The following is an 11,023-nucleotide window of genomic DNA, read 5'->3' on the forward strand; positions in this document are numbered from 1 at the left end:
AATTTCTGATTTATTACAATTCCTCGTCTGTTCATTTTTACGATCTTTTTTTACGATTTAAGATTATTTCGGATTTGTTCTTTTTTGTTTTGTTTGATTTTTCCGGATTTGTTCTTTTGCTTTCGGAATCGTTATTTTGTTTGTCACTTCTCGGCCACCGTACCGCACTGTACTGAACCTATCAAAGTGCCGAACAGCAGCAATTACAGATCCGCCTCTCTCTCTCTCTCTCTCTCTCTCTCTCTCTCTCTCTCTCTCATTTCTCACGCTTTTCTTCTTCACCTCTTCATTTCTCAACCGGTGTCCAAACGGAAAGGATGGCGGCTGTGTCCGGTAACCGAGTCCTCATGTACGGAGGCAGAGGAGCTCTGGGTTCAGCCTGCGTCCACCATTTTAAATCCAAAGGCTGGGTGAGCTGCTACTATTTACCTTCACACACACCTTGATACACACCTGGATACACACCTGGATACACCTTATCCGTTATTTCTTCATTATATATATATATATATTGCATGTTATTCATAGACTGCACAGTGACACTTGTTGAACAGCTAGAAAACTTCTATTTTCTGTTTTTGTTGGCCATAAAACACATTTCCGGTATAAACCCCATCACCATGTTTTATTGATATGAATGCTACACTATAAATCTGCAGAATGAAATGGAAAACTAAATCCGCCGCTCTGCAGGACTTCTCCTGCTGCTGTACTGCACTCAGGTGTGTCGCGGTTTGAAATCGTGCTGGTCGCGATTACTGTATCGCGGTTTCACGATATAATCGTGACAGTCCTGATTTGTAAACTCGAGCAAAAATAGACAGAAATGCTCCCAAATGAGATTAAAAGTACTTTTAAATTGTTCTCGAGTAGGACATATGTAAATAAAGTAAAACAAAAAGCATGTCATGGTTCTTTTCTTCTATGCATCAGTCCTAGAGAAAGTGTTCTATAGTTCTAGACACACACTATAAGAGAACTGTTACGTCACACACATCCTAAACAGAAACACATGGATTTACTTCTGCTCTTGGGACATGTTCTTTAGCGTTTATGATCACTTTAGAGGAGAATAAAGAGCGGTGTTACTCGTTAAATTATACGTGTTTTCCAAAATGAAAAAAGTACAGACGTTGCTCTATAGTCACTGGTCAGATCGGGATTTTGGTCACTGTTCTTATCTGTCCTTGTTTTTTTTCTTCTTCTGGGTTTCATTCAAGTCTCCAGTTTCCTTCATCTTTTCTAAAATAATGCCAGCAGATTCACTGGCTGTATAAATGAATGTAAATTAATGTAGTGTACATGCTATAAGATTCTCAGGGTTACCAGGATACACCCCAAAATATTACAGTTACTGAAAAGGAATTGAAGATTTGAAAAATATACTTTCTGATTGTCACATGAAAGGAAAATCAAGATTCAAATCATCTTCAAACAAAAGTTATTTCTTTGTACTTCTTTTGAAAAAAAAAAAAAAAAAAATCCAAAGATCCGCATTTATTTTAAAAGTTCTTTTACACAGTGGCATGGCCTTTGTTTTATTTGCTTATTTTATTTTTATACTCATTTAATTTTGTATTTCATTTCTTCTTTTACGCTCGGAAAACTTTGAGGTGTAACTTCAAAGGCGTAACTAAAGGCGCTATATGAAATAAGGATTATTATTATATTTATTACATCATCATTATAAGATGACGGAATGCATGCCTGTGTGGAAAGTTGGCACATTAAGCAAAAAAATCAATAATTTGGCCAGAATAGAATGGTGTAAATAATAATTTCTTCAATTTCTTACTTGTCGTGTTGTAGTGGGTGGCCAGTATCGACATCGGTGCTAACGAAGAAGCCGACGCAAACGTGCTCGCGAAGATCTGCGACAATTTCTGCGAGCATGCCGAGCAGGTAGGCATCAGGGAGGGGAGAAGGTACGGAATGTGTTTGAATGCTAAACAGCTGGAACCACCAACACAACCATTCACACTGCATTAGATGTAAACCATTAGAAGGTTAACCGTGTGAGGGATTATATATTTCTTTTTTTTTTTTTTAGTTCTGTTATTTAATACGTCCTTAACAGCCTGACACGCTTCACGTGTCACATCATGCACTTTTTATCATGCGTTACCTGGTTACTTTCTGATACATTATGGTTCCTATAGTAACAATGATGGATGCTCCATGTAAGATTACACGTGCATACAATAATAAAATCTGATTTATTAAAATGTTCAAGCTTTTTTTGTTCCACACCCAAGCAAGTCATCAGTCACTCACATGTGAAGAAAGTACATTTTAAGCCTAAATCATGAGTCCTAAAATGGTTACAAATGCTGCCAAGAAGCTTGAAAAGCAATGGGTTTTTATTTTTGCTTTTCCTTTTTTTTTTTTTTTTTTTTTTTTTTAAACAAAGGGACAAATATATTAAAAGAGAAATTTTGAAGTGAAGTTAATGTAAAGTTTATCTACAGTATTTGATTACAGGATTCACAATTCTCACCAATCAAATAATACCCCAATAAGATTAAAAATAGTCTTTTTATATTTAAATTTTTTAGTATGAAAAGTAAAAATTCAGGTCAACCCACACTTTCACTAGAACGTTTCACTTCTGCTCTTGGTTCTTAGTTTATAGTCACCAGAGAAATTAGTAAAAAAATAATGTAAAGTATGGAATTACTCAATAAATTATAGTAAGTGTTTTCCAAAATTCTTTTATTTTTTTATTTTTTTTTTATTTTTTTTTTATTTATTTTTTTTTTTTAAGTAAAATTTGACATTTTGAGGAACCATTCATTCATTTGAGGTCTTTCACAAAAAAAATAAATCGAGATTCATAATTCATTTGTTCAACCCTGACTTATTGTATACAGTTTGTACTTTAATAAAGATTACATAATTCCAAAAAAAAAATATTTTTTACCCTCTGAAATTTCCCGGCTGTAGCTCCAGTAGAAGGAGAGCATCAGCTGCTTTTATCCCGTCTGTTCCTACGTAAATGACTTATCGCGCTTCTGCTACCAAGGAAACGTCATTTATTTTTCCATATCCGTAGGGCCGAGGCAATTTCCTTCCACAGCCGCATATTGATGTCCAGCGAGCCCTATCCTTTCTCATTATCCAGTCTATTGTGCCTGCCATCGACATCATTCACACCCCTATATAATGAGCCTGGATGGAGGACTCACACTGACGTCCTTGTAAATCCATACAAACAGACCTGCTTCTCTTGTTAGCCTGGTAAACCGATGTCATTGTTTATGCCCAAGACAGCGAATCTGACCTGTTGATTGGAACATGTGCTAATATTAAAAATGAATACAGCAAAAACTATGTATATCTTGGTTAAAGCTAGCATCAGATTCAAAATTCTCAAACATTTCTCAGACCTACAGTATAATGCCAAATGTATACAAGGAATCATCATCAGTCTGCACACAAGAATTGAACATGGGATTAATTTTATAGTTTTATTTATTAGTTATGACGTATTTAATTATTCCATCTGAACGAAACTGGTGCTTCTGACCACACGAACTGTATTGTTTGTCGAATATTGCGAGATGTTACACTATTTATTGTGTGTTTTATAAAGGTGACGTCGGACGTGGCTCAGCTGCTGGGAGACCAGAAAGTGGACGCGATCGTGTGCGTGGCCGGAGGATGGGCCGGGGGAAACTGTGCCTCTAAAGGTCCAGAATAAGTATTATGAATAAAGTATTATGTATTTTGCATACAGCGTTCAGGCATAACATTATAAACGGTTCATCATGGCACCTGTTAGTGGGTGGGATAGATTAGGCAGCAAGAGAACATTTTGTCCTCAAAGTTGACGTGTTAGAAGCAGGAAAAACGGGCAAGTGTGAGGATTTGAGAGGCAAAATGTGACACATGTATGTGTATTTTTATATATATATAATATAGGCCTACATTTTCATACAAAGCCCCCACTTGTGTAACTTGTAACTAACATGATATTTGACACTAATAAAACCTGCTTGGTGTCACTCGATTTTGATCTCTTCTGATTTTGTATTTGCAGACATGTTTAAGAACAGCGATTTGATGTGGAAACAGAGCGTCTGGACGTCCACCATCTCCACGTATCTGGCCTCTCAGCACCTCAAGCCTGGAGGTTTGCTCACTCTGACCGGCGCCAAGGCTGCACTCAGCGGAACTCCAGGTGCTTATTTATTAAAGATCCTACCAGATTAAAACAAACTAATACCTTTTTATAAATGCACATACAAGGTCAATTGTAAATAAATTGCTTGTTAAAGAGAGATGTCAAGACATTTTTTATCATTTTAAATATATCTGTGAAATGAGACGTTTCTCCAGAACCCTGGTGCTTCATAAAACAACATGGAGCTACATAATAGAACACAGAGCTAAGGACTAAAGTAGTTTGTCCTAAGAACATAAAGTGCATCATGTGCAACCCGACAATACAACACAGTGTAGGACACTATTAGGAACTTAAAGATGACCACCTCATCCTATACTCTACACAAGACCACCTTATTCTACTCCTTACCCAAGGTTACCTTATCATAACCCTACCTCTTATCTTCTCCCCAAGCCAAGTCTACTTTCACACACCCAAGCCAAGACAGTCTAATCTTACCCTCCTACCCAAGACTACCATATCATACAATCTACTGAATTCTATGTAAAAATACACTTCTCTGAAACACACACTCGTATGTAAGGGTAGAAAACTACTCTTAATCCTGAACTCCACTCATACCCCCACTCGACAGCACACTGCCCTGATTGGCTGCACAGTTAGGAGGAGACATGACTCAGCATTTTAGCTCAGCACATGTGGTCTCTCTCTGCTCTCACCACCACACAGTAGAGCTGGAGACAGATCATGGCCCAGAGCGAAGATCACCGCTTTGATATAACATAATGTTCTATCTACGTTCTCAGTGTTTGATCCGCAGCATGAAAAGAGGAAATTAAAGCGCTTCAAGTGTTCCTGACAGACATGTCACCTCTCAGCACACTAATATTTCACAAATGCCCTCAGGTACCTTGAGTCAAATATTTACACACTTGGTACATAGTGCATGGAGGATTTAAAGTTGTCAAGTATTCGAGTTTTATACTGGACTTAACATTTTCAGGTCATAGGTCACCAAAAAAAAATCCACGTTCATGGCTTTAGCGGTGGGAGAGCAGCTCCACACCCCTCACTCTCATTGGCTTGTTCTTCATTAGATGTCTTGGCATGTCTGGGCTTCATTTTCGAGCTTTAAGTAATATTACTGTTCTTTATAGAAAAGCTCATGCTCATATAAAAGTCGGGTATTGGTTCCAGATGCTAAGGCTGCAAAATGCATGGGGGTTGGGGGGCAGGGTCTAATACAAGGTTTAGTCCTTTCAGGAGATTAGAACATGCTGGACATGGTTAGGAATCGCAAACCAAAGTTCAGGTGTAATCTCTTATCGCTGTTTATGGTTGGGAGTGAGGGCCAGATGTTTGTGTACGAAGTACAGTGTGTTGTAGTTTACATGACACACTGAAAAAAGTCTTGAAAGTCTTGTTGGTTTTGAAAGGCGTGTGCATGTTCCTTTAGTTTCTTCACTGTTCCTTCCTTAGAGCACTTTTGATAGACGCTGACCAGTGCAGACCAGTAACATCCCACAAAAGCTGCAGTTTTAGAGACGCTCTGACCCAGTCGTCTAGACGTCACAATTTGCTGGATGTTAGACACATGCCGCTTCTCCACTTTCTGCTTGAGGCCCACAGGTGCTCTGTAGGGTTCATGTCTGGAGACATAATTGGCCACTTCCATCACCTTCAGCGATCACAGGACATGCTTCCAGTAATTCATGCTCTCGGACAGGTCGTCTTCAGCAAACTGTTTGTGGGCTTTCTTGTCAACCAGCTTTAGCTTTAGGCCTACGATTTGAGCACTGACAAGCGAATCTTCTACTTCTGCAACCACTAAAGCAATGCTGCAGCACTCATGCGTCTGTTTTTTGAAGCAGCTTCTGCACTTGACGTGCAGCACGAGGACTCGACTTCTTTGATGGACCCTTGCGAGGTCTGTTCCGAGAGGAACCCGTCTTGGAAAACCTCTGTATGACCCTGACCACTGTATAAATTATGGAAAGGCAGGTTGGGTATGCCTTGAGGGAACAGCTACATTTTATAAAAGATTAATTGAAGAACAACTAAAAAGTATGTGTTTCGAATTGAAAAAGTATTAAACAATTTAAAATGTGTAAAAACACTTTATTTAAAAGAGAATGTGATTGTGAATTTCTCTCTCGGTAGGAATGGTGGGTTATGGCATGGCGAAGGCAGCCGTGCATCAGCTGTGTGAAAGCGTGGCTAAACCGAACAGCGGGCTTCCTGCTGACGCTGTAGCTGTGGCCATTCTCCCGTGAGTGCTCGTCCTCTGTCCATCTCTGTCCTAGCCATCATTTATGAATAACGATTAACTTTTGATTAACTCTAAATCCATTGTGTTTGCTTTAGAGGTCGACCAATGGATTTTACGGATAGCAAGGTTTTATTGTACAGATTTTTTTTTTTTTAATGGATCCAGTGTTTAAAAAAAAAAAAACATAACACTTCATGTAAAATAGTACTGAACTTCATTGAAAAAAGTAAAAAAAAAAAATGACTGAATCATGAAGTGCTAAATGAAATATGATTTTATTAATTATATTAATAAATATTTATTGATGTAAATAAAAGACATGTATTCAAACTGAAACAAAAACTAACACTCCGAATCAATAAAAACAAACAGCACGTGGCCTCAGTGATTCGCCTCTAGAGGCCACTCTCGTACTGTATAAAGCAACCTGGAAAAACTATCTGCAAAACCGATGAATTGGTCGACCTCTAATATACATGCCTCAGTATTTGTTCTCTTCTTACTTGAAGAGTTGCCGTGAGAAATGAGACACGGCTCGGGAATCTTGATTTTTAAGTCTACCTAACCTTAGAGTTCATTATCGAAACTTTTAGATTTATTTCGGGTGTATGAATCCAAGAGATTTGGGTTTTTTTCTCGCAACCTTTCAGATCAAGCAAGCGGCAGAAGAGAAAGCAAACACAGGGCAGTGCTGGTCTTGTTAGGGCATGAATATACAATTTGTGGCATGTTGAATAAAAACTATTTACTATTGTGATCGAATTAAAAATTACACCTTCACTATTTTAGGACATTGAGGACGTTTAGGGCATTTGGACAGATGCTGATGTCAGACTCCACATGCAGTTAAAATGATCTTGCTATTGTGCCTCCAAAGCTACAGTAAAGGCAAAGAACCTGTTTTTGCAAATTGAAATTTTAGGATGAACTTTATATTTCCTTCCAATCGAATGACATTTCTTCTTTAAAATAAATCATTTCTGCGTTGAGATTTAAGGGAAAAGAGTCAGAGCTGTGCACCTCTGTCCTGAGCTCATTTCTGGGTTGAAAAAGGGAATGAAAATCTTGATCATAAATGAAAAAGATTGCAAACAATAGGGGTTAACAATATATTTACATGGTAAATTTTAAGATTATTACAGGTTCAGGTATAATTTTTCTAAATTTCAGCTTTAGACCATGTTTCGGATTTGCCCTAAGTAGGCATGTTACCAATCCTTTTATGTTAGTATTGAGATGAGTTTCAAATGCCACGTCAGTCCTCTGGTTACTGCCTCAGGACATTTGGAGATAACCGCGTTATGACATTATGTTCCAGGGTTACCTTGGATACACCGATGAACCGGAAATTCATGCCCAAAGCAGACTTCAGCAGCTGGACTCCAATGGATTACGTCGCAGAGTAAGTGTGTTATGTGTACATTTAAAATTAAGGATGGGTGGATTGATGGATCTATGGATGGATGGATGGATTTTACCTGTGTATGTGTAATATGATATAATCATGATATGTGTAAATTGCTGGACTTGGCCACAAGATGGCAGTGACGTTCTTTGAAAACTGAGTGTATCGTACACGGATCTTAACACCATGGAGTTTTTGTATAGCTTTCGTTCAGACATAAAATTGTGGTGAAGTCCAGCTCAAATTTACAAGCTCAGGTCTCAGAGTTAAGGGCCTTGCTGAAGGGCCCAACCATGGCAACCAAACTGGGATTTGCAATTGTGACCTTCCGATCCAAAGTCCAAAGTTTTGAGTGTCCTCAGCGTCCTGCACAGAGCCCTGACCTCAACCCCACTCAACCCCACTGACCTTAGATCAACCTAGACCACCTCAGATTCGTCTCCTGACCTTCTTGGTAGACATCAGTATGCGTCCGAGTAACAGGTTTTGTGGCTGAATAAGTGCAAGTCCCCACTGCAAAATTTGGCACCTTCCTGGGGGAGTCGAGGGGAGAGCACCACAGGTCAGGTGTCCACATACTTTTGACCTATATATTGTATTTCTTCTTTTGTTGTTGTAGTATGGATGCACGTATAAAGTTCTCTGTGCTAGAGACACTTACTAATGTAATCTCAGTGACGCACACACCGAGTGTCTCACCCACAGGAGATTAGATGAGGATTCAGCGAAACGTCTAATCTCACAGAAGAAGCCGGAGCCCCTGAGATTAGCGAGCAAGCAGGAGACACGGAGGGATAGAAATCTGAGACTGCAGACACGTTTTGTTATTTTGTTAAAACAAACTTGTAAGCGTTTAAACGTTTCCTTCACTTTTCAGGACCTTCTGCAATACGTGGTCTCGTCAGTGTCGTGGCAGCGATCCCCGATTTTATCATGTCTCCTTCTTCACATCCGTGTTTCTCCTTTTCTTTTCTGTCCACCAATCCAACTCTTTATCTCGCCGCTGTTCTCCTTCTTCCTATCATTTCCTTTGTTTTGTTTTTTTTCCAGAATGTTCTTCAGCTGGGCCGTCGGGTTGGAGCGGCCAGCCTCGGGCAGTCTTATCCAGCTGGTGACATCTGGAGGAAAGACAGAGGCCATGCCGGTTCAGTAAAAACCACGCAGAAGAGGAATTGAAGAAATGGAGGATTGGATAGTGCAAATGTTTAGCATTCAGCTGCTTGGGAAAAAGAAAATACAGTATAAGGGTGAAAAATAACCTAGTGGGAACTGAGAATCCATTCAGCCTTATAGGGTTTGATCACAGCGCCACCTGCTGATATCTTACATGATTCACAATTCTGCAAGTTTAATTGTCTAATAACATTTATAGTCCTTTTATTTTGTATTGTTTCATGTTTATTCTTAAAAAAAAGGATTTTCAACAGTTGGATTCTCCAACAGAGAAGGTTTTCTTTTTAATTAATGTATTGTTTGAACACATTTCAGTGAGCCGTTACTATGGAAATGCTCATTTACAGGAATTTGCTCGCAAGTTTAATAACGAACGGATAAAAACAAAAATGTATAAACATATTGGCCAAACAGATTTATTGATAGAAGGTTTAGCATTGGTGTTTTTTTTCCCCTTATCTTCAATTTATAGCGTAGCTGTGAATAATTAATAAACCTATATGCAGTATGTTGCCACAAATGGATAAAGAGTATTATGGGTTGTCCAACGTGTTAAAAATTTCAGTCGTCAGCGAATTGCGGTGGTGTAAGCGGAATAAAGCACTTCAGGACATGCTGTTGTAAAACTCAATGTTCTGTTTCGTATAACAGCACTTTTTTTTTCTCTTTAAAATGCTCCACAGTTCCTCCAGATGTAGCGCTTCAAACAAGTGACCTTACCCTGCTTGTGTGTGTGTTTCTGTGTGGGAAAATATATGGAAAAATGTTTACAGCTAAATACCATCCATCACAATCTTTCCTGTGCTTGATGGCGGTGTGTTAATGTGAAACTGTGTATGGGCTGATGTTGAGCAGTAAAATATTTCCCATAATCCTCTACTCGGGTGTTTGTCCATCTGTTTGGAACACCACCACAAGCGTATTCAGATATTAGACATGTGAAAGTGTGTGTGTGTGTGTGAGAGAGTGAGAGTGTGTGATGATCCATTCATCTTTGTTAGTGCTCCATATGGACACACTCTGCACTACTGTTTTCTGGAAACCTTTTTTTATATACAGTAAATTCAATTCGAGTTTATTTCCATCAAGCTTTTCACAATGCACATTGTTTAAAGCAGCTTTACAGAATGTAAGAATTACAGAACAACATTCACTTGTATTTAAATTGATGTGTATTTATCCCCAATGAGCAGCCTGGGAAGACCGTGGAAAAACCGCAAGGAAAAAAAATGATGGTACGAGGAAGAAACCTCGAGAGGAAACAGACTCAAAAAAGGAATCCATCCTCATTTAGGTGACACCAAGAGTGCGATTATAAATCATTAAAAGTTTACAAACACCAGAGAGTGAGAAATATCATGAGCACCAGTGTGTGGGATTATGAGTGCTGTCCTTACTACAGTCATACTGTCATTCAGAGTTGTGGAACCAGGAGCTTTTGAGCAACTCATGAACCATGATCATTAGTGACACAACACCAACTCCTCCATACCGGAGCCTTTAAATGTTTAATAAGGGAGAAACAGCATATGCAGAATATTAGAGTATTGATTGTGGTTGTTTATCCTCAATGTCCGAAAACGTAATGAAGTGAGATCCAACTGGTGGTGGTACAGTGCATCTGGAGCGCTTCACATGTTATAGCTTTATTGCAAAATTGATTCAATTCAGTATTCTCCTTAAAAATTCCATAAACAATATCCCAAAGAAGTGTTTTTGAAATCTTTGCGTTTCCTCTGTACTTTATTGAAGGTCCTTTGGCACCAATAACAGCCTCAAGTCTTTTTTAATTCGATTCTACAAGCTTAGCACATCTATTTTTGTGCAGTTTCTCCCATTCCTCTTAGCAGAACCTCTCGAGCTCCATCAGGTTGGATGGGGAGTGTTGGTGCACAGCTATTCTTAGATTTCTCCAGAGATGTTCAATCAGGTTCAAGTCTGGGTTCTGGCTGGGCCACTCGAGGGCACCGACAGATGCCCCGTAGCCACTCCTTTGTTATCTGGGCTGTGTGCTGAGGGTCGTTGTCCTGTTGGAAGATGAAGCATCATT

At 39.0% G+C, this 11,023-nt stretch overlaps 1 protein-coding gene across 1 annotated transcript; it reads left to right on the top strand.

Annotated features, from left to right (window-relative positions):
• The first annotated feature begins 226 nt into the window (after nucleotides 1–226).
• Nucleotides 227–9,852, top strand: qdpra (quinoid dihydropteridine reductase a). Its single transcript, XM_046850435.1, has 7 exons — nucleotides 227–410; nucleotides 1,810–1,902; nucleotides 3,593–3,689; nucleotides 4,040–4,180; nucleotides 6,287–6,395; nucleotides 7,714–7,797; nucleotides 8,851–9,852. The coding sequence occupies exons 1-7, from the start codon at nucleotides 318–320 to the stop codon at nucleotides 8,951–8,953; spliced, it is 720 nt and encodes a 239-aa protein (XP_046706391.1). The 5' UTR covers nucleotides 227–317; the 3' UTR covers nucleotides 8,954–9,852.
• Nucleotides 9,853–11,023: the final 1,171 nt, after the last annotated feature.

The sequence above is a fragment of the Silurus meridionalis genome, chromosome 5, assembly GCF_014805685.1.
Source record: "Silurus meridionalis isolate SWU-2019-XX chromosome 5, ASM1480568v1, whole genome shotgun sequence".
Taxonomy (NCBI): domain Eukaryota; kingdom Metazoa; phylum Chordata; class Actinopteri; order Siluriformes; family Siluridae; genus Silurus; species Silurus meridionalis.

Coding starts and splice junctions, on each gene's coding strand:
- qdpra (XM_046850435.1), top strand. CDS start 318: ATGGCGGCTGTGTCCGGTAACCGAGTCCTCATGTACGGAGGCAGAGGA. Junction 3,690..4,039: donor GGGAAACTGTGCCTCTAAAG/GTCCAGAATAAG, acceptor TTGTATTTGCAG/ACATGTTTAAGAACAGCGAT. Junction 4,181..6,286: donor TGCACTCAGCGGAACTCCAG/GTGCTTATTTAT, acceptor CTCTCTCGGTAG/GAATGGTGGGTTATGGCATG.